This window comes from Protopterus annectens, chromosome 6.part0, assembly GCF_019279795.1.
Source record: "Protopterus annectens isolate FY-2018-M chromosome 6.part0, PAN1.0, whole genome shotgun sequence".
In the NCBI taxonomy this organism is placed as follows: domain Eukaryota; kingdom Metazoa; phylum Chordata; order Ceratodontiformes; family Protopteridae; genus Protopterus; species Protopterus annectens.
Genome location: NC_056737.1, coordinates 928,269,744 through 928,294,279, shown reverse-complemented (window position 1 = coordinate 928,294,279; position 24,536 = coordinate 928,269,744). Strand labels below are relative to the sequence as shown.

The following is a 24,536-nucleotide window of genomic DNA, read 5'->3' as shown; positions in this document are numbered from 1 at the left end:
GAAAATTGTTTTTGTTCTGTCCGCAGTAAATTTGACAGGCATTTGAATTTCAGACTTCAGGTTTCTGAATGTTTAATTCCTTGCAGATTTGATGGTGCAGTGGTAGTATTGTTGCCTCACAGCTATAGGTTTTCTGGTTTGATTCTTGGTTGGGGTGGCTTCTGTGTGGAGTCTGCATCTCCTGCCTGTGTTTGTGTGGATTTGCTCTGGTGCCCTGCCATTTTACAAAGATGTGTCTGCAGTTTTAATCCCTGCCTCTGCTGAAAATTGTTTTGTTCTGTCCGCAGTAAATTTGACAGGCATTTGAATTTCAGACTTCAGGTTTCTGAATGTTTAATTCCTTGCAGATTTGATGGTGCGGTGGTAGTATTGTTGCCTCACAGCTATAGGTTTTCTGGTTTGATTCTTGGTTGGGGTGGCTTCTGTTTGGAGTCTACATCTCCTGCCTGTGTTTGTGTGGATTTGCTCTGGTGCCCTGCCATTTTACAAAGATGTGTCTGCAGTTTTAATCCTCATGCCTCTGCTGAAAATTGTTTTTGTTCTGTCCGCAGTAAATTTGACAGGCATTTGAATTTCAGACTTCAGGTTTCTGAATGTTTAATTCCTTGCAGATTTGATGGTGCGGTGGTAGTATTGTTGCCTCACAGCTATAGGTTTTCTGGTTTGATTCTTGGTTGGGGTGGCTTCTGTTTGGAGTCTACATCTCCTGCCTGTGTTTGTGTGGATTTGCTCTGGTGCCCTGCCATTTTACAAAGATGTGTCTGCAGTTTTAATCCCTGCGCCTCTGCTGAAAATTGTTTTTGTTCTGTCCGCAGTAAAATTGACAGGCATTTGAATTTCAGACTTCAGGTTTCTGAATGTTTAATTCCTTGTATAATTGATGGTGCAGTGATAGTATTGTTACCTCACAACTATAGGTTTTCTGGTTTGATTCTTGGTTGGGGTGGTTTCTGTCTGCATCTCCTCCCTGTATTTGTGTGGATTTGCTCTGGTGCCCTGCCATTTTGCAAAGACGTGTCTGCAGTATTAATCCCTGCATCTCTGCTGAAAATTGTTTTTGTTCTGTCCGCAGTAAAATTGACAGGCATTTGAATTTCAGACTTCAGGTTTCTGAATGTTTGATTCCTTGCAGATTTGATGGTGCAGTGGTAGTATTGTTGCCTCACAGCTATAGGTTTTCTGGTTTGATTCTTGGTTGGGGTGGCTTCTGTGTGGAGTCTGCATCTCCTCCATGTGTTTGTGTGGATTTGCTCTGGTGCCCTGCCATTTTACAAAGACGTGTCTGCAGTTTTAATCCCTGCTGAAAATTGGTTTTGTTCTGTCCGCAGTAAAATTGACAGGCATTTGAATTTCAGACTTCAGGTTTCTGAATGTTTAATTCCTTGCATAATTGATGGTGCGGTGGTAGTATTGTTGCCTCACAGCTATAGGTTTTCTGGTTTGATTCTTGGTTGGGGTGGCTTCTGTTTGGAGTCTGCATCTCCTGCCTGTGTTTGTGTGGATTTGCTCTGATGCCCTGCCATTTTACAAAGACGTGTCTGCAGTATTAATCCCTGTGTCTCTGCTGAAAATTGTTTTTGTTCTGTCCGCAGTAGAATTGAGCGGCATTTGAATTTCAAACTTCATGTTCTTCAGAATACATAGTAGCACAACCTTTTTTTCTAGCAATTTTCTAAGTTTATAAGATGAATATTTTAAATTTGTCCCTATTTTTGGGACTGTATTCCCCCATTATTGGCTTCGTCCAGGTTTTTGTGCTAAGGTTGACAGCTATGGCAAGAACTGAATTCACTGAATATGGACTGTAGAATTGTGCATATTTACTGATAAAGGTGCACTGTAGAATTGTGCATATTTACTGATAATGGTGGACTGTAGAATTGTGCATATTTACTAATAATGGTGGACTGTGGAATTGTGCATATTTACTAATAATGGTGGACTGTAGAATTGTGTATATTTACTAATAATGGTGGACTGTGGAAGTCTGAGTAGACTTTTTATGATAAATGTTCTCAACTGGGCAGTTTTGCCATTATGGGTGCATATGTTTTGTTTCATTGCTTACTGGAAAAATGTTCAAAACAAATTTAAAACACCCTCTAACAAGTGTACTGTATTGTACAAGGAATATAATTTTAGTACAATGAGGAAGGTGTATCAAAGAGCACATGTATGTTTCATATGCAAGGGGCCTATGATTCGAAAACAGCCCAAAATTAATCTTTATCTGCCACTGGCAAAATGTATTTTCTTTGAATGTGGGTTTCAATGCTGTTTCAATGAATGTGAGTTTCAAGGGCAGAGAAGTTTTAATGCTAAGTTTTCATTGTGAGACTGCATTGCTTTGTTTAACAGATTACTTAATGTTTGTGCTGTAAAATACAAAATAAAACTTTCAAATGAAGTCCAATCATTGAAGTAAAGCAGTATGCACATTAGTGTTTATGGTAAATGGAGTGAAATAGCCAAGTAATGGTTAATTGGAATGGCTGCAGAGGCTCCAGTTCAACCATTATTTTGTCAGGGGGGGGGAAGGGCAGCAAACTCAGACAGGCCCAGCTGAACTATACCTCCCAACTGTCCAGATTTTCAAAGAATGAATAGATTTTTGCTTCTTATTTTTGGTTTGTTGTTCATAAAATTTGTAGTTTTAATTCCTAAATGATTTGCCAGAAGTCACTAAATAATAAGTTTCAGACTTCATAACCTTCATAAAAATGCATGTTAAAGTAAGAGCCATTCTATCAACTGTCTCAATTTATACAAGAGCAATTTTTAGTACTGTTTATATGTGCCCCCAATATATTTGGCCTTGTTCAGATTTACTGCATTAACAGGTTGAGAGGTACATGCAAATAAATTGCTTTATAGAATTAGGCATAGCCAACCTCTCAACTGTCCCCAATTTTTGGCTCAAAATGTTGCTCTTCCCCCTAATAATCCCTCCGCAAAATAGCAATTTTGGAAGAAAACATGGAGGGTTTACAATTAAGAAATAACTGTAATAATCAAAGTTATAGATTACTTGAAATGCATGTAGATTCTTTTATTTTGTCAGCTGCTCAAGGTAGCAGTACTAATATTAAAGTGTCCCTTCTTTGACAGGTAGAAGCTGTATTGTGTGTCTATTTTATATTTTTGCATCACATTTTTGGTCCATTTTTCATAAAATTGTGTTTTTGGCAAATTAGTGACAAATCACTAAAGACTGAAGTTAGAAAATGACAGACATTTGAGTTTCAGATTTTATACCCTTCAGAAAATTCATACTAATGCAAGACCTATTCTATTATCTTTCTAAGTTTATTAGAGCAATATTTAAAAATTGTCCTTCTTGTTGTGCCTTTGTCCCACTTCTGTGTATGGCTTTGTCCAGATTTCTTGCTCTTGAAGTGAAGTTGAGAGGTATGACAAATGTGTCAGGGCCATCACAGTCAGCCAGAGAGATTTCAAATTGTGACATGCTTGTTGCACCCCACTCCCCATGTAGTGACTCTGGATGTGTCCAAGCAAGGCAAGGAGTAGTTGTATCTACCTTGGATGGGGAGGACACACTGCATAAGTACTACAGTGGCTTTTCATCTGTCCTTGATTTTGCAGAATGGTCTGGTTTCTGTCATATTTTTGTACTGTTGATTTATGCTTATTACTCAAAGTGCCTGTTGCTCTGTGTTTAAGTAGCAATGCTTTAATGACCATAAGGTAAGCTTGTCTGACATCGTAAGATGCAAGTAAGCTTTAATAAGCATACTGTTAAAGAATTGCCAACATTGAAAGCCTTTCTGTTGTTGCCATGCAGAGAATACTTGACTAGATAATGTATAAGCCTTGGGTATTAAAGGACAGAATTCCATTATGACTTCCAGTCATCTCTACAGGCTTTACCCGTAAACTAAACAGAATGCCAATCATGTGTGGTCCATAACCTGTACAGTAATCCTTTAAGCAATGTATCTTGAGCTTGTTTCTTGTTTGCTTTTCATTTTTACTTTTATCATGTTTTCCCCATGAAACGTTGTCAGGCAGCAGGTCTTTTTGGATAAGAAACATTTTTACAAGTGGGGCATCACATAGATTTCTACTTTCAGCATGTTGCTTGGTACTTTAATAAAGCTGAATATATTATAATTAGAACTGCAGTGCAAGGAGAAGTAGTTTGAGTTGAGTGCTTCTGGTTTTTCTTATACTTGATTTTGACTGGCATTCCAGTAATGTATTTAAAAAGTAATTTATTTTTTCATGCCTCACAACCTTTTGTTTCCATCTAGATATTAAGTAAGCTGTCATGCAGCCAATGCATTGAAATATTTTTATTCTTCTACACTTATTTTTGTCTTGATTGGACTTTCATAATGATGGTTTGCCACCAAGGGCAGCGTATTTAATTAAAGTTAGTTTTTTTGTGGTTTTGTGCATAGCTCCTCCCCTTTATGGTTGACCACACCCCTTCCCTTTGACCCCGCCCATTCAGCGTCTCCTGCAGCCCCCCTGTGATTTGAAGTCACCAGCCGCCACTGCCTTTGCCACTTTGACAGATATAATGAGGGTGTTTAGGGGGAGGGGAGATTAAAGACCACAACTCAGGCACAACAAAAGAATGAAAATTGGTCACTTTAGAAAGAAAAACAAGTAACAGGCACTGTGAATACTATTCTATGTGATTATCCCTGTTTGTCTTTTCAGTAGTCACTGAAAAGTAAAAAATGATAATTAAACCGTTAGGGGTCACCACAGCGGATCATCTGTTTCCATTTCTTCCTGTCATCTGCATCTTGCTCTGTCACACCAACCACCTGCATGCCATCTCTCACCAAATCCATAAACCTTATCTTAGGCCTTCCTCTTTTCCTGTTACCTGGCAGCTTCATCCTTAGCATCTTTTTCCCAATATACTCCGCATCCCTCCTCAGCACATGTCCAAACCAACGTAATCTTGCCTCTCTGGCTTTGTCTCCAGACCTTCCAACCTGGGCTGACGCTCTAATATACCTGTTCCTAATCCTGTCCACCTTCATCACACCAACATCTTTAACTCTACCACGTCCAGCTCTGACTTCTGCCTTTTTGTCAATGCCACTGTCTGCAACCCATATAACATAGCTGGCCTCACTATCCTCTTGTAGCCCTTCCCTTTCACTCTTACTGGTACTCATTTGTCACAAATCACTCCTGACACTCTTCACTCATTCCACCCTGCCTGTACTCTCTTCTTCACCTCTCTTCCACACTCACCATTACTCTGTTGATCCCAAGTATTTAAACTCATCCACCTTCTCCACTTCTACTCCTTGCATCCTCACCATTCCTCTATCCTCCCTCTCATTCACACACATATATTCTGTCTTAGTCCTGCTGACCTTCATTCCTCTTCTCTCTAGAGCATATCTCCATCTCTCCAGGGTCTCCTCAATCTGTTCCCTACTCTCACTACAGATCACAATGTCATCTGCAAACATCATAGTCCACAGGGACTCCGGTCTGATCTCGTCTTTCAACCTGTCCATCACCATTGTAAATAAGAAAGGGCAGAATCTGGACTTACATTTAAACATATAAAAAAGTATATAGAGTGCAATGGTGTTGTTAAAATGTAGGAAACATCAAAACATGATGAAATGAACATGTTTTTTTCAGTCTGTGGGTGTGGTTCTCCTTTAAGTTTGAAATTAAAGAGAATACTTATGTTCCTTAAGTCTGAAATCCAAACATGTGCATAGAATACCTTTTCTATAGGACCATTTGGCTTAATTCCCTTCTTACACCGGTCTTTGATAATTATTACTGCTAATAAATAATATGTCTGATTTGCAGAATCCACGTTGTCAATAATAGTGCATATCAGTGGCAAGGTTGAAGTTAGGGACTGCACACATGAGTAAGGTGGAACAGAAGGGCAAAACCACCTCTACAGTCCTACCCATGTGTTCTAACTATAACCCTAACCTGGAGCTATCCCAACCCCAGCCCTGCATAATACCCTACCAAAATTGCTTTCCCTAACAGTACCATTACACAAAGAAAGTTTGTCTAAAGGTACAGCTATTATTTTTTAAATGACTAATTGCTAAAGGACAGCATTATTTTCCTTTTGTGCTATCCCCTCTCCCTTAGTTAGGGTTTATATATGATCCATTTAAAAACAAAACTCTTAAGGTGGAACTCACATAAAATAAATTATATGATCAGAGAAAGAAAAAACTTAATGCTGAATAGAAATCTTATTCGACTTGAGAGCACACTTAAGAAAATCTAGTAAAGAGTTTAATGGAAACATTTAGAAGCTCAAGCCTGAATATGAATGCTCAAAAACAACTGGAAGATTTTATCGGGACAACATGAGTTAGTAGAAAAAGTGGGGCAAGCCCAGAGAGTTATGTGTAAAAAATGGCAAATCTGAAGGACCCTTTGGAGAATGACAGTAAAAAAATATGTTTAATAAACCAAACGATATTATGCAAATACTGTAAATCCATACATACATGCATACATGCATACATACATACATACATACATGCAAATCTTTCAAGCATGAGCAATAATGCCCTTCTAGCTTGCCAATATAGCAAAATAGTTGTTCCCATAATAAGTGTCCAGGCTGTTCATAAATATATCTACACTAGTGCTTGCTTTAATGTAATTTGGTGGTATATTCCATTCATCAGCTGCTGTCTCAGAGAATCAGTTAGTACACTTCTCATTCCTATAGAATCTTCTACATAGGTTGTCTGATGAGTCTCTACTACTTCTTGATAACCCCCAAACATTCTCACAGGTGGTCTCTAAATGCCCTATATACCTACAAATGTCTCCTCTTAAATGACTGTATGAGACACAGTACAAGTTCAAATTTTTTAGTCTTTCATAATAACTTAAATTATCACATCCATGGATGCCCTTGGTATATTCTGACTGTACTCTTTCTAGCTTACTCATGCTTGTGTTCTTATAAGGTTTCCAAGTTTGGGTCTAATGTAACTAACAATGACGTCATCATTTCTGACTTCCTAGACTTTATAAATCTACTTATGCAACCTATAATTCTATAAATATCATTCCACAAACACATGCACGGTAAACGGACTGCGTAAACGTACAAGTCAAAATGGCATAAAATTAAGACTCAAATCTATAAAAACCGAACGTTCTTTATTAGGTATAGTTAGCGCTTTCACCTCCTTTGGCTTCATCAGACTGTATGCATACCTCATTTTACAGCCCTTTATATACATTTCTTACATCTAATTAACCCCCTAGTGTCAAACATCTTCATTACATCTAAAACACAAAATATAATAATTGCATTTTCAAAACGCATAAACAGTACATTAAAATAATGTTCAAAGAAATAAACAAAATGTATAAAATGTTATCCTATGAACATGTATAAAAGCAAATCAGCTCTGTGTAACCATAAAATACTGATCATTTCCTTTAATTACACTTTTTCTCAATCTACGTTTTAAAATTGTCTGTAAACTGATTTTATCGTTGAGACCAGGTGGAGTATCTGCCTCAGGCGTTAAAATCCACCTGAGTTCAGCCTCCAAAGTGAAATTCTCCAAATCACCTCCCCTGAATTGTTCTTAATATGTTGCAATACACAGAAGGTAAAGTGTGTAAAGGTCCTGCTGCTACACAATGTCTGGCTAATGCATTGTGTTCCTGCCTAGTCCTGATATGATTGATGTGTTCCCTAATCCGAATTCTGAACTCTCTGTTCGCTTCCAATGTAGAAAGCAGAACATTCTCCACTGAGCTAGGTATATGACATTGACACTCCTACAATCTGTATTAGTCATAAAGACAAACTCCTTATCTATGTGAGGTGATCTAAAGGAACATGTGGTATCAATATAACTACACTGGTTGCACTTGCCACAAGGAACAGTGTTGTGAGTCCTTGTACTCTGTTCGCAACCAATTTGTGACATAATAGCCTTTTCAGATTCTTCCTATTTTTATATTGGAATCTGGGTTTAGCTCCAACTATTTTCACAATCTCATCTTCTGCCTCTAAAACATCCCATCTTCCCTGAATAATGCTCCTAATATTTTTGATATCAGTAGTGTAATGAATGGGTATGCTGAGTCCTGAGGGACTGGTATTGTCAGTATTCCTCCTACTAAACGCATATTCATTGTAATTACTGGAAAAATATGGGCAAGCTACAGTGTCCCTTAATTCAACGGCTGTTGCCATAGCCTTCTCTATCTCAATAGTAGCATAAGACCTACTGGATAGCCTCTCCAGTGCATCCAGTTCCATCCTAAACCCTTGAAAGTAGGGTTTAGTCTGACGCCTCATAAATTGCCCCATTGCTACATTGGTGAAAACATGCATAGGATGCATGCTATCTCTATGTAACAGTGTGTTCCTATAGCAGTTCTTCCTGTGAACAGAAGTGTTCACAATCCCATTACCCAGCCGCATGATGTTAACATCCAAAAATGATATGAATTCTCTAGAGGAGCTACAACTAAACTTCAAGAAATCCACCGAATTATTCAGGAAATTCTCAAAATCCTTTAACTCAACCTCATTCCCTCTCCAAACCAAAAAGAGGTCGTCCACAAACCTCTTATAAAATCCAACGTGTTCTTTGAACAAATCAGAAACAAAAAGTTTGTCATACTCCCATTCCGCCATCACAATGTTGGCGTAGCTATTTGCACAACTAGTGCCCATAGCCACGCCATCATTCTGTAGGTAGGTCTCCCCATCAAATATGAAGATGTTATTTTCTAAGATGGTTTCTAAAAAAAGTGCTAACAGGTCCACCAACCTATTTTCCAAGGATGTGTGTTTCTTTAGATAGCTCATGACCCATGCAACCCCTCTGTCATTGGGGATAGCTGTGAACAAGCTATTTACATCAAAGGTTGCAAAGATATATTCATCATCTTCTTCCAGCGTAGTAATATACTCATAGAATCCTAGCAAAAATTCCTTGCTGTCCTTCAGAATGCATGGATTCTCTTCAACTACCGGTCTAAGATAATGCTCTACAAAGAGGGAGAAAGGTTCTGTAAGCCCACAAGCACTTATGTTCCATTGCTACACCCTGTATTAGAAACATTTTCCAGGTTGATTGAAAATGACTTATATAAATATTATAATAACAGGGATAAACCTACTAAAACGTTTTTTAGGAAGTGCAATCTAAACCATGTACAGAAGTTAGCCTTGAATAAATTAAAGGATGATAGCTCCATTATCATTACTGCCACTGATAAAGGAGGATCCATTGTTGTAATGGATATTGAACATTACAAAGAAAATGTGAATAAGCTCTTACATGACACAAAAGCTTATAGTAGATTATGCAATGAAGATGTTATGATAAGAGTTTTTAGGGTACATGCTATGGTCACAGATTTATTGAAAAGTAATGTTATTGATAAAAATACATCTTGTTATTTGAAAGTGGTGAACCCGTTGATACCAGTTTTGAAGGGACTCCCTAAAGTGCACAAGGAGTTGCATGACCCCCCGATGAGACCAATCGTCTCAGGGCGAGGTTGGCTGACAGAACCTTTCTCCCTCTTTGTAGAGCATTATCTTAGACCGGTAGTTGAAGAGAATCCATGCATTCTGAAGGACAGCAAGGAATTTTTGCTAGGATTCTATGAGTATATTACTACGCTGGAAGAAGATGATGAATATATCTTTGCAACCTTTGATGTAAATAGCTTGTTCACAGCTATCCCCAATGACAGAGGGGTTGCATGGGTCATGAGCTATCTAAAGAAACACACATCCTTGGAAAATAGGTTGGTGGACCTGTTAGCACTTTTTTTAGAAACCATCTTAGAAAATAACATCTTCATATTTGATGGGGAGACCTACCTACAGAATGATGGCGTGGCTATGGGCACTAGTTGTGCAAATAGCTACGCCAACATTGTGATGGCGGAATGGGAGTATGACAACAAACTTTTTGTTTCTGATTTGTTCAAAGAACACGTTGGATTTTATAAGAGGTTTGTGGACGACCTCTTTTTGGTTTGGAGAGGGAATGAGGTTGAGTTAAAGGATTTTGAGAATTTCCTGAATAATTCGGTGGATTTCTTGAAGTTTAGTTGTAGCTCCTCTAGAGAATTCATATCATTTTTGGATGTTAACATCATGCGGCTGGGTAATGGGATTGTGAACACTTCTGTTCACAGGAAGAACTGCTATAGGAACACACTGTTACATAGAGATAGCATGCATCCTATGCATGTTTTCACCAATGTAGCAATGGGGCAATTTATGAGAGCGTCCAGACTAAACCCTACTTTTCAAGGGTTTAGGATGGAACTGGATGCACTCGGAAAGAGGCTATCCAGTAGGTCTTATGCTACTATTGAGATAGAGAAGGCTATGGCAACAGCCGTTGAATTAAGGGACACTGTAGCTTGCCCATATTTTTCCAGTAATTACAATGAATATGCGTTTAGTAGGAGGAATACTGACAATACCAGTCCCTCAGGACTCAGCATACCCATTCATTACACTACTGATATCAAAAATATTAGGAGCATTATTCAGGGAAGATGGGATGTTTTAGAGGCAGAAGATGAGATTGTGAAAATAGTTGGAGCTAAACCCAGATTCCAATATAAAAATAGGAAGAATCTGAAAAGGCTATTATGTCACAAATTGGTTACCGAACAGAGTACAAGGACTCACAACACTGTTCCTTGTGGCAAGTGCAACCAGTGTAGTTATATTGATACCACATGTTCCTTTAGATCACCTCACATAGATAAGGAGTTTGTCTTTATGACTAATACAGATTGTAGGAGTGTCAATGTCATATACCTAGCTCAGTGTGGAGCATGTTCTGCTTTCTACATTGGAAAGACGAACAGAGAGTTCAGAATTCGGATTAGGGAACACATCAATCATATCAGGACTAGGCAGGAACACAATGCATTAGCCAGACATTGTGTAGCAGCAGGACCTTTACACACTTTTACCTTCTGTGTATTGCAACATATTAAGAACAATTCCAGGGGAGGTGATTTGGAGAATTTCACTTTGGAGGCTGAACTCAGGTGGATTTTACGCCTGAGGGCAGATACTCCACCTGGTCTCAACGATAAAATCAGTTTACAGACAATTTTAAAAAAACGTAGATTGAGAAAAAGTGTAATTAAAAGGAAATGATCAGTATTTTATGGTTACACAGAGCTGATTTGCTTTTATACATGTTCATAGGATAACATTTTATACATTTTGTTTATTTCTTTGAACATTATTTTAATGTACTGTTTATGCGTTTTGAAAATGCAATTATTATATTTTGTGTTTTAGATGTAATGAAGATGTTTGACACTAGGGGGTTAATTAGATGTAAGAAATGTATATAAAGGGCTGTAAAATGAGGTATGCATACAGTCTGATGAAGCCAAAGGAGGTGAAAGCGCTAACTATACCTAATAAAGAACGTTCGGTTTTTATAGATTTGAGTCTTAATTTTATGCCATTTTGACTTGTAAGTTTACGCAGTCCGTTTACCGTGCATGTGTTTGTGGAATTATCAGTTATTTTACTATTCGGTAACGGACACGCTTTTTGCCTGGAGCTGCATCTTTTTTGTTATTGGCTTGTTCCTATAAATATCATTAACCAATAGGTCGATATCATTAGAAATACTCAAAGATGGATCTACCCATATACCCAGGTCTTTAAACGAATCTACAGTTGCAGTGACTGTGTTGTAATATATTCACATTTCAATTCTTGTTTCTCAAATCTCATATGCTTACTTTTTGATGTATATATCAGAATATTATTTTTCTGTAACAAATACAACTTAAAAAAAGCAAAAAAATTAATTTTAAAATACCACCAAGACCACTGATCCAAGAAGTAAGCAATTTTAATGAAACACTTAGTGCCTCGGCTTGCACAGCCTTCCAAGAGTATAAACACTACAAAACACTCTTTATTTAAACACAGCATATTGCATAAGACAATTAATCAATTAAGCATACAATTTAAATCACATACTTCCAATTACATTCCTTGTTGAGTCCCTGATGCTCCAAAGTACCATACTTTAAAATCAAGAGGGTTTCTTTTTTTAAAAATTTATTTTTTAAGGACACACATTCACCTATAACAACTTGCAATTTTTCCAGAACACAACCCCCAAAAGAATCAGGATCAGAATTGTGTGCTGTCATGAAATGGCTCCCAAGGGGACTCTCTAGTTTTTTTATTTTGTATGTCCCTAATATGTTCCTGTAACCGGACCCTAAAACTCCTATAAGTGTTTCCCCTATGTAGAATTAAACACATTATTTTTCTGTGCCTAAATGGTCAATTTAGTCAAGTTCTTTTGCAGGCATGCCATACTTGTAACACATGTAATTAGTTTACCCATTTCCAAGTTATCTGCATACATACAATAGAACACATCTGATGAAAGAAATAGATCTGACCTGGGATACAGCCCTGTGGGACACCCTGTCTAGAACTTCAAATTTTACCTGTCCAATTGCTGTATGATACTTACCATGTCCTATCTGTAAGCCATGCAGCTATCCATCTTATCAAGAGTACATTAATACTTTGTTGTTGTAATTTATTGAGCAGTGTTTTCTGTATGACCCTGTCAAATACTGAAGTTGTCTATATAAATTACATCACAGCACAGTTTTCATTTGGGGATGTAATTATACTGTTATAGAACATCATGTTATAGGTAGTAATAGATCTATTTTCAAATTTTGCATGCTGATATATAGTTTCAAGTGACAAACTTTCATATTCTGAGCATAATTTATCCAATATAACCTTCTAGATTATTCTTCCACAACATGAAAGTAAACAAATGGTTCTATATGACTCTGGATTTGTTCTACTCCCCCTCCTTTCTCTTAAAGACATGCTTAATAAGTGCACTTCTCCAATCTTGTGGAATCCCCCCATATTTATATGACTTACTAAATAACAGTTATAATGGTACTGTAAGTTCTTGCTAAAGTGTTCGCAGGTCATTATTACTAATTTTATCTTCTCCCTGTGTTTTATCCAGTGTATAAGTAAAAAATGGAGTTGAGAGTATATGGGAACTGTAACAGTATGAATCTTGTTTATTTAGCAAGTTTTGAACGTGACTCATTTTATACAGGGAAAATGAATCAGAGACTCGAAGATCGTATATATAGTCACATGTCAGAAGTTAATATGAAGAAAATAATGAATGCATTGTATAAACGTATATGAGAAGGAGCGAATCATAATTTTATTTATTTAGTTTTGGAAATATGTACTGACAGTTTAGGAGGGAAGACAGTTTATTAAAGACAGAACCAGCAGAACTAAAATGGATTTTATGTCTTAAAGCTCATGTTCTACCAGGCTTAGAGAGTGCTGTGTCTTTAAAGCCAATTTTGAAAGATAAACATAATTGTTTAATTGATTTATCATGTGATCTTATACTAGTATGTATCCTGTAACTGTTCTGTGTTCTAATGTTAACCCCCTGAGGAAGGCCTCTGGGTGAAAGTTTTTAACTTGCTTTTCTACTTAGCTGCTTGTGTTGAATAAATTACTTATTCTTACTGTCATGGTTCCAGTGACTTTTTTGTTTTCGCCATTATCGTTTGTGGAGTCACTTGGATTTACCTAAGGTCTGTTTACTTTTTCTTGCAACACTCCTAACAACACTGGCAATCTCAGCCTCTATACAGGTTTTGTACCAAATGAATAGAGAACACCTGTAGTCATTCCCCTGTAGAATGAAGGGCTTTCCACAGACTCAAGTCAATTACAGACCTGTAAGTCTGACCAGCCTCATATGCAAAGCCATGTTAAGACCTATTATGGAGCTAATGAGTCAGGACATGGGGAACCTCCAAACACTGAACCCATCTCAGTTTGGACTAATCAAGGGCAGGTCATGCTTAATAAATCTGGTGGATTTTTTTAAAAGGTCACCAAAGAAATGGATGAGGGCAAAACAGTACACACCACATACCTCAACCTAGACAAAGCTTTTGACACAATCCCCCATAGTATAAAAGTTAAATAAACTGAGACTAAACCCATATGTCACTCGCTGGATTGCTAACTGGCTCACAGATAGAATGCAGATAATCAAAATAGGAGAAATTACCTCCACAAAGAGACCAGTGATTAGTGGAGTCCCCCAGGGTCCTGGGCTGGGACGTCTCCTGTTTGGCATCTACTTTATTGAAGTAAAAGCCAGTACCAAAGTGCTCTGGCTGATGAAGTTTGCAGACTGCAAGCTAGGAGAAATCATTGTATCCCTAAATAACTTAGCCATGTTGCAGGAGGGTATGTCCCAAATAAATAATTAGTACCAAAATCATATTCTGAAGTTAAATGCCAAAAAATGCATTAACATATCCTTTGGGACGTCATCTACCCAAGGGAACTACCACATTGACAGTACGACCCTAAGAGTTGACCCAGTTGTTCAGGATTAGGTTATGTGGACAGTGACCTAACTTTTGACCAATGTGCCCATTGTTATAAGAAAGTCCTTCTATATTGCACAGCTTACAAACAAAGGCATTGTGTCCAGATCTAGGGGTGTCATTGTCCTTCTTTGGTCAGCCCTCATTAGGACCAGTCATTGAATATAATGCCCCCTTTGGCATGTACCCATCCAGACACATGCAACAACTGGACTGCCCACATATATACCTTACTAAAAGGATAGAAGGGCTAAACAACATGTCCTAGAAGGACTGCTAAGAGAAGACCTGTGTCTTGCATACAAGACATCCTCTGACCCAATACTAATGAATTTAATGCACATCAGTAAGTCAAATGGTATCAGAAATACTTGGTCTAGTAATCTAAACCTTTTCTGCAACATCAACAGAATGGTTTGGAAGGACAGATATATCTCGCAGAGGATACCACTGCTCTGGAACAGACTCCATATCCACATAAAACAAATTTCATCCCTGTCTGTATTCAAGCACAACCTAGATCTATGGATGGGAAACAGAACATTAACCCCAGGACTGCCCTCTGTACTACTAATGGACAGAGGCAGTTTATAAATGCTTTATCCCATGTTTGCATCCCCTCAAATTATCTATGGTATGATCCCAGCTATTCTCATTAGGGCTAATATAAAATTATCGACCGTGGGACGAGTAAGGTCAGTCTCTTAAAAAATAGAAAACATAATTTTGAGCAGAAAAAGGGATATGGGCTTGTCTTAAAATCACCTTCAAAGGCAACTAGCCTAATAGGTACCTATGAACCTATAAAACACAAATGATTGAATCACATTTGATAGAAAAGTGTGTAAGGCTATAGTAAATTGCTGGTGGTGCAGTTTATGATCATAGAAATTACAATGCAAATTAGTGCTGAGCAGTATTTGTGCCTTGTTAATTTTCACTGTTACGTTGCAGCTCTTTGTCTAACAGTTTGCATTTGTGTACCTGCAGTAATTTTATGTGTAAGGAGTTTTCCCTTTTCTCTGTGGTTGTACAACTGTAAAGTTAGACTATTTAATTATAGGTGTTCAAGGGAGTTTGCCTCCCTGCAAAAAAAAAAAAAAAAAAAAGAAGTTTTGGAGAAGTATTTGCTGTATATGAAGTTTTATATGTACTTTGACTAAGTATCTAAGGATGAATTCTTTTAGATGATTTCTGATTAGGTGAAACGTGTCTTACATAAATCAGTATAAACTCATATCTATATCTATTATTTATCTCTTTCTCTTTCTCTCTCTCTCTCTCTCTCTATATATATATATATATGTGTGTGTGTGTGTGTGTGTGTGTGTGTGTGTGTGTGTGTGTGTGTGTGTGTGTGTGTTTGTGTTTGTGTAGAAGGGTTTGATGATTTTTCAGAATGGAAAATCATTGAAACGCAAATTATAATGCAGGAATTTGAAAAATCAAATGCATTAGCCAGACATTGTGTAGCAGCAGGACCTTTACACACTTTTACCTTCTGTGTATTGCAACATATTAAGAACAATTCCAGGGGAGGTGATTTGGAGAATTTCACTTTGGAGGCTGAACTCAGGTGGATTTTACGCCTGAGGGCAGATACTCCACCTGGTCTCAACGATAAAATCAGTTTACAGACAATTTTAAAAACGTAGATTGAGAAAAAGTGTAATTAAAAGGAAATGATCAGTATTTTATGGTTACACAGAGCTGATTTGCTTTTATACATGTTCATAGGATAACATTTTATACATTTTGTTTATTTCTTTGAACATTATTTTAATGTACTGTTTATGCGTTTTGAAAATGCAATTATTATATTTTGTGTTTTAGATGTAATGAAGATGTTTGACACTAGGGGGTTAATTAGATGTAAGAAATGTATATAAAGGGCTGTAAAATGAGGTATGCATACAGTCTGATGAAGCCAAAGGAGGTGAAAGCGCTAACTATACCTAATAAAGAACGTTCGGTTTTTATAGATTTGAGTCTTAATTTTATGCCATTTTGACTTGTAAGTTTACGCAGTCCGTTTACCGTGCATGTGTTTGTGGAATTATCAGTTATTTTACTATTCGGTAACGGACACGCTTTTTGCCTGGAGCTGCATCTTTTTTGTTATTGGCTTGTTCCTATAAATATCATTAACCAATAGGTCGATATCATTAGAAATACTCAAAGATGGATCTACCCATATACCCAGGTCTTTAAATGAATCTACAGTTGCAGTCACTGTGTTGTAATATATTCACATTTCAATTCTTGTTTCCCAAATCTCATACGCTTAGTTTTTGATGTATATATCAGAATATTATTTTTCTGTAACAAATACAACTTAAAAAAGCAAAAAATTAAATTTTAAAATACCACCAAGACCACTGATCCAAGAAGTAAGCAATTTTAATGAAACACTTAGTGCCTCGGCTTGCACAGCCTTCCAAGAGTAAAAACACTACAAAACACTCTTTATTTAAATACAGCATATTGCATAAGACAATTAATCAATTAAGCATACAATTTAAATCACATACTTCCAATTACATTCCTTGTTGAGTCCCTGATGCTCCAAAGTACCATACTTTAAAATCAAAAGGGTTTCTTTTTTTAAAAATTTATTTTTTAAGGACACACATTCACCTATAACAACTTGCAATTTTTCCAGAACACAACCCCCAAAAGAATCAGGATCAGAATTGTGTGCTGTCATGAAATGGCTCCCAAGGGGACTCTCTAGTTTTTTTATTTTGTATGTCCCTAATATGTTCCTGTAACCGGACCCTAAAACTCCTATAAGTTTCCCCTATGTAGAATTAAACAAATTATTTTTCTGTGCCTAAATGGTCAATTTAGTCAAGTTCTTTTGCAGGCATGCCATACTTGTAACACATGTAATTAGTTTACCCATTTCCAAGTTATCTGCATACAGACAATAGAACACATCTGATGAAAGAAATAGATCTGACCTGGGATACAGCCCTGTGGGACACCCTGACTATAACCTCAAATTTTACCTGTCCAATTGCTGTATGATACTTGCCATGTCCTATCTGTAAGCTATGCAGCTATCCATCTTATCAAGAGTACATTAATACTTTGTTGTTGTAATTTATTGAGCAGTGTTTTCTGTATGACCCTGTCAAATACTGAAGTTGTCTATATAAATTACATCACAGCACAGTTTTCATTTGGGGATGTAATTATACTGTTATAGAACATCATGTTATAGGTAGTAATAGATCTATTTTCAAATTTTGCATGCTGATATATAGTTTCAAGTGCCAAACTTTCATATTCTGAGCATAATTTATCCAATATAACCTTCTAGATTATTCTTCCACAACATGAAAGTAAACGAATGGTTCTATATGACTCTGGATTTGTTCTACTCCCCCTCCTTTCTCTTAAAGACATGCTTAATAAGTGCACTTCTCCAATCTTGTGGAATCCCTCCATATTTATATGACTTACTAAATAACAGATATAATGGTACTGTAAGTTCTTGCTAAAGTGTTCGCAGGTCATTATTACTAATTTCATCTTCTCCCTGTGTTTTATCCAGTGTATAAGTAAAAAATGGAGTTGAGAGTATATGGGAACTGTAACAGTATGAATCTTGTTTATTTAGCAAGTTTTGAACGTGACTCATTTTATATAGGGAAAATGAATCAGAGACTCAAAGATCGTATATATAGTCACATGTCAGAAGTTAATATGAAGAAAATAATGAATACATTGTATAAACGTACACGAGAAGGAGCAAATCATAATTTTATTTATTTAGTTTTGGAAATATGTACTGACAATTTAAGAGGGAAGACAGTTTATTAAAGACAGAACCAGCATAACTAAAATGGATTTTATGTCTTAAAGCTCATGTTCTACCAGGCTTAGACAGTGCTGTGTCTTTAAAGCCAATTTTGAAAGATAAACATAATTGTGTATGAGGTTAATTGTTTAATTGATTTATCATGTGATCTTATACTAGTATGTATCCCGTAGCTGTTCTGTGTTCTAATGTTAACCCCTGAGGAAGGCCTCTGGGTGAAAGTTTTTAACTTGCTTTTCTACTTAGCTGCTTGTGTTGAATAAATTACTTATTCTTACTGTCATGGTTCCAGTGACTTTTTTTGTGTTCGCCATTATCGTTTGTGGAGTCACTTGGATTTACCTAAGGTCTGTTTACTTTTTCTTGCAACACTCCTAACAACACTGGCAATCTCAGCCTCTATACAGGTTTTGTACCAAATGAATAGAGAACACCTGTAGTCATTTCCCTGTAGAAGAAAGGGCCTTCCACAGACTCAGTCAATTACAGACCTGTAAGTCTGACCAGCCTCATATGCAAAGCCATGTTAAGACTTATTATGGAGCTAATGAATCAAGACATGGGGAACCTCCAAACACTGGACCCATCTCAGTTTGGACTAATCAAGGGCAGGTCATGCTTAATAAATCTCGTGGATTTTTTTAAAAGGTCGCCAAAGAAATGGATGAGGGCAAAACAGTACACACCACATACCTCAACCTAGCCAAAGCTTTTGACACAATTCCCCATAGTATAAAAGTTAAATAAACTGAGACTAAACCCATATGTCACTCACTGGCTCACAGATAGAATGCAGATAATCAAAATAGGGGAAATTACCTCCACAAAGAGACCAGTGATTAGTGGAGTCCCCCAGGGTCCTGGGCTGGGACGTCTCCTATTTGGCATCTACTTTATTGAAGTAAAAGCCAATACCAAAGTGCTCTGGCTGATGAAGTTTGCAGACTGCAAGCTAGGAGAAATCATTGTATCCCTAAATAACTTAGCCATGTTGCAGGAGGGTTTGTCCCAAATAAATAATTAGTACCAAAATCATATTCTGAAGTTAAATGCCAAAACATGCATTAACATATCCTTTGGGACATCATCTACCCAAGGGAACTACCACATTGACAGTACGACCCTAAGAGTTGACCCAGTTGTTCAGGATTAGGTTATGTGGACAGTGACCTAACTTTTGACCAATGTGCCCATTGTTATAATAAAGTCCTTCTATATTGCACAGCTTACAAACAAAGGCATTGTGTCTAGATCTAGGGGTGTCATTGTCCTTCTTTGGTCAGCCCTCATTATGACCAGTCGTTGAATATAATGCCCCCTTTGGCATGTACCTGTCCAGACACATGCAACAACTGGACTGCCCACATATATACCTTACTAAAAGGATAGAAGGGCTAAACAACATATCCTAGAAGGACTGCTAAGAGAAGACCTGTGTCTTGCATACAAGACATCCTCTGACCCAATACAAATGAATTTAATGCACATCAGTAAGTCAAATGGTATCAGAAATACTTGGTCTAGTAATCTAAACCTTTTCTGCAACATCAACAGAATGGTTTGGAGGGACAGATATATCTCACAGAGGATACCACTGCTCTGGAACAGACTCCATATCCACATAAAACAATTTTTATCCCTATCTGTATTCAAGCACAACCTAGATCTATGGATGGGAAACAGAAAATTAACCCCAGGACTGCCCTCTGTACTACTAATGGACAAAGGCAGTTTATAAATTCTTTATCCCATGTTTGCATCCCCTCAAATTATCTATGGTATGATCCCAGCTATTCTCATTAGGGCTAATATAAAATTATCGACCGTGGGATGAGTAAGGTCAGTCTCTTAAAAAATAGAAAACATCATTTTGAGCAGAAAAAGGGATATGGGCTTGTCTTAAAATTGCCTTCAAAGGCAACTAGCCTAATACGTACCTATGAACCTATAAAACACAAATGATTGAATCACATTTGATAGAAAAGTGTGTAAGGCTATAGTAAATTGCTGGTGGTGTAGTTTATGATCATAGAAATTACAATGCAAATTAGTGCTGATCAGTATTTGTGCCTTGTTAATTTTCACTGTTATGTTGCAGCTCTTTGTCTAAAAGTTTGCATTTGTGTACCTGCAGTAATTCTCTGTGTAAGGAGTTTTCCCTTTTCTCTGTGGTTGTACAACTGTAAAGTTAGACCATTTAATTATATGTGTTCAAGGGAGTTTGCCTCCCTGCAAAAAAAAAAAAGAAGTTTTGGAGAAGTATTTGCTGTATATGAAGTTTTATATGTACTTTGACTAAGTATCTAAGGATGAATTCTTTTAGATGATTTCTGATTAGGTGAAAAGTGTCTTACTTACATAAATCAGTATAAACTCATATCTATATCTATATCTATTGTTTATCTTTCTTTCTCTCTCTATATATGTATATGTATATATATATATATATATATATGTGTGTGTGTGTGTGTGTGTGTGTGTGTGTGTGTGTGTGTGTGTGTGTGTGTGTGTTTGTGTTCGTGTTGCAGTGTTTGATGATTTTTCAGAATAGAAAATCATTGAAACGCAAATTATAATGCAGGAATTTCAAAAATCAATGTACCTAACATTTCAAAACATTAAGAAAAATAAAAGATTGCCAAAGAAAACCAACAGTTTCCCTTTGTAATCTAACAAACCAAAAGACCACCACATATTCAGACATAATTTGTCTGAATTGTGGTGGTGTTAAGGAAAAAGTTTTTCTAGAGTTAGCATGCATTAGGAAGATGGGCATCATAAACAGCTCTTGCCCCAGTAATGGGAAACAAAAATGCAGTAGAGGCAATTAGATGGCAGGTGGCTATGGATCTGAGAAAACAGGATACACTATATATATATATATCAGCTTTTTTTTCTATTTGGAAAGACAGCAGAACACTGATTGGCTTCTTATGCATCATCAAACTAAAAAAGCAGAAGGAACAGACTATAAATATTCCCTGAAGTTGCAAGAGAATATCTGTTAATAACTGTCATTCACTAAGAGATTTGTTGCATATTTTGCACTTTTTCAACCTGCCAGGAAAGCTGTTTTTGACCATCACAATCTAAGAAAGAATCCTTGCATACTTTTTATTAGCTACCTGCAGAGCTGGTCTTTTGATGGTGTCCAGTAAGAGTCCAGCTCTTGTAGCAACAGCTGGGTTAACATCCTCCACTGCAGCAAGGAAGCAGCAGAAGGCATGAGCGAGGGAATACTTCAGCATGTGGTTCTTAGTCACAGACGGAATGTCCAGGAATCTACAGAGAACAGTCACCTTCTCCACTGAAAGAAAGGGACGGAACATTAAAAGACTGTATTTAAAATGATGTAACATTGTTGCAAAACACATATAATTCAAAACATACTGTAATATGCAGATAGATTAGGTACATTAATTTATTATCCATATTTTTCAGGATGTCTAATTTTAATGAAAATTAATTTTGGATAAGCCTTTATCACAGCATACTTACTAAACTGTAGAGTGCATGAAAGCATTTTCAAATGGCATATTAAAGCAAAGTATTAAGTATTACTATATCTGCCAAGAGGGAAAAATGTTATGATTATTTTTCTGCAGAGTCTAATGCTAAAACCTACTGAAGTGTTTTAATTGTGAAACAGCCAACTAATTAGATATCATGGTGGTACTACATTCAATATATTATGAAGAGCATTATGCTTTATTCAGTTCAAGGTTCCAGGGAAGTCACAGTCAGTCCCAGAAAGTAATTAGTATAATGTAGGAACTAATCCCGGATGTTACATCAGTCCATTTTAGTACATATGCACACCCACACTGCAAGTACACCTAGCAGCACTTTGTGATAGCGCCAATTCACCTCCCGGCATGACTTTGTTATGTAGGAAGAAACCAGAGACCCTTGCAAAATCTTGCCTGAACAATGGGAGAATATGTAAATTCTACTAAGATACCCCTTAACTGGGAAATGGATTGCAGAACCAAACACTATGAGGCAGATAACAGCTGCAACACAGTATTATATTGCTATAGTAAATATGATATTAAAAAAAAAATCTTCTGTAAAACCAAATGCTAATTTACTTCACTACCATCAAGGGCTACGAAATAAGAGAAATTAATTCTGCCAGTGTAATCAGAAAAAAATCATTTTTATAAAAAACAATTAGGTCACACAGTAGTTGATATGCCACCTTGGAGATATCGTAATCTCACTTTACTTCCTTCCCATCCTCCTTATGTTTATTTCTGACTCCACTGCTAGCCTTTCATTTGTCTCTAATTATCTTACAAATCACTTCTCCCTTCTGTGTCTATTTTCTTTCTTTGACTTTTCTACTTAGTTTACTATCCACTGTAAGGCCATCTTCTTCTGGCTCCCGTTCATGAATCCTTTGCTTCCCTTACAGCTATCAAGCATCACCCACTCTGGTGAGCAGTGTCAACATGAATATAGTGACCTGAAGAGGTGTCAGTATGGCCATCTCTGCAGGTGGGAAGAAGAGGTTATGAACAGGTAAGCATCATTATTACAGTAAGCATCTTCTCTGTTGAGTCACTGTAAAGTAGGTTTGCACATTATTGCTAAGTTTGAAATAACAGCAAACAGTTCAGCCTGCCAGAGGAGACTGACCACACTGTCCGGGCAGTAAGATGTCAGTACTGAACTGCTGCCAGTATTTTCATCTGTGGTTAACCTGCTTAACACAGCACTGAATCTTTTGCTTGTTCATAGTATTTCAACACTATATTGCTTATTGGCTTTGTAGACTAATTTTCATCCATATCTACTGGGCTACTGTCGTAACCTGTGCCAGGTATCCCTGCATATTACATGTATATAACAACTGAAATTATCTGGTTACCATACCAGTAAGTTTTTTATTTACAACATTCAACATTGCTCCATTGTTCACTGGCTGTGCAGATTGCTAACCCTCTACATAGTGTGCCACTGTCCCCTACACTGTGACCATTAGACCACATTCATATGTCCTCCTTAAATATTTGATCTGTAGTCATTATGCTCATTTGCTGTGCTGACTGTTAGTTCCCCAGCCTGTGTTAATAAAATGTGGACCAGTGGCATTGAATGTCCTGATCTTTTCTCATTTTCAAGCCTTATATTGCTTTGCTGTTTGGTTTTTCTCCATTTCTTTTCTGCAGGATCAGCTGGGGAGCAGACAGCCTGAGACAGCAACCACCATGCTCTTGACCAACTGCTGTCCAACCAACTGTTTGGACCCCATTGATCCATGGATCTGCCTTTGTGAGGTGAAAGAGCACTCTGAGGAGGGTGATCTGAAGGTCTCACTGGTGGCCTCAATTGCTACTTGTCTAGTGGGTGGCTTTAGTTCCTAATCACAGTGGCACAGAGGGGTCCTCTTAGATCATTCAGCATAAGGGTCAGTGGCTAGCAAAGACTGAGGTGGACTGGGAGCTTCATACTCATACTACCACCCTGGAGTACCTTCTCATGCAGCTGGCAGAGTCAAAAAGCTGCCCAGCCCTGACCATTAGGCCACCAGCAGTGCAGCCACCTACTGATGTCAACAAATGGAGTGATTGACTTCTGTGTGGGTTCCCCAGTGAGACAGTTTGGTGGCTGTACTCATAACACCCTAGCCCCTACCATCGGTGGTGTAGCTAGGCTGGGGCAAAAGAGGTAGCAGCCCTAGGTGTAAGGGGGCATGATCAGCAGTTGTTAATGTGGCTTATTACAACATCTGCATTCAGAAATGAATACCATTACTTTAATTAGTACTGAGGTGAAGCTCTAAACTACTTAGTGGGTGTTATTTTTTATTTATTTATTTATTTATTCTGCTCTTCAACTCAATAGGGTTTGAGCAGTGCAGATTAGGGAGAATGGTCCTTGCTACTGTACAAAGGTGCACCAGATCAGGGAACTTTCCTTTTTCAACCTCAGGCACTAAATGAGCAAGCTATGACTCTGCCTACCATATTGTTTGCCTTCCTTTAGTGTCAGCCCCCTCCCTTGTTTGTAGTACATTCCTCTCTATCATCACTTGTCCTGCCTGTGTCTGTCTGTCTACATACCTTTACTGTGACCCTTCTTTTGTGACAGTTCCTTTCCTGTACGTCTCTGTATGTGTTATGTTTGTGTATCTGCCCTACCGCCACTCCTGTGCCCTCTTTCCATCCACAACTTCTCTATCAAGCTTATTTGTAATAAGATGAAAAGGGGCGCTTGTTTTAAACAAAAAAATGCCTGTCTTTCCCATCCTCATACCACTCTTACC

The 24,536-nt window shown here is 37.4% G+C and overlaps 1 protein-coding gene across 1 annotated transcript in view; it reads right to left on the bottom strand.

The window, feature by feature from the left end:
* The window catches only part of UNC79 (unc-79 homolog, NALCN channel complex subunit), a 1,772,232-nt gene that overhangs the window by 1,102,317 nt on the left and 645,379 nt on the right, over nt 1-24,536 (bottom strand). Inside the window, exon 23 of the mRNA XM_044074575.1 lies at nt 21,391-21,572. Coding sequence (XP_043930510.1) covers nt 21,391-21,572 — 182 coding nt within the window. The remainder of the gene's footprint in view (nt 1-21,390; nt 21,573-24,536) is intronic.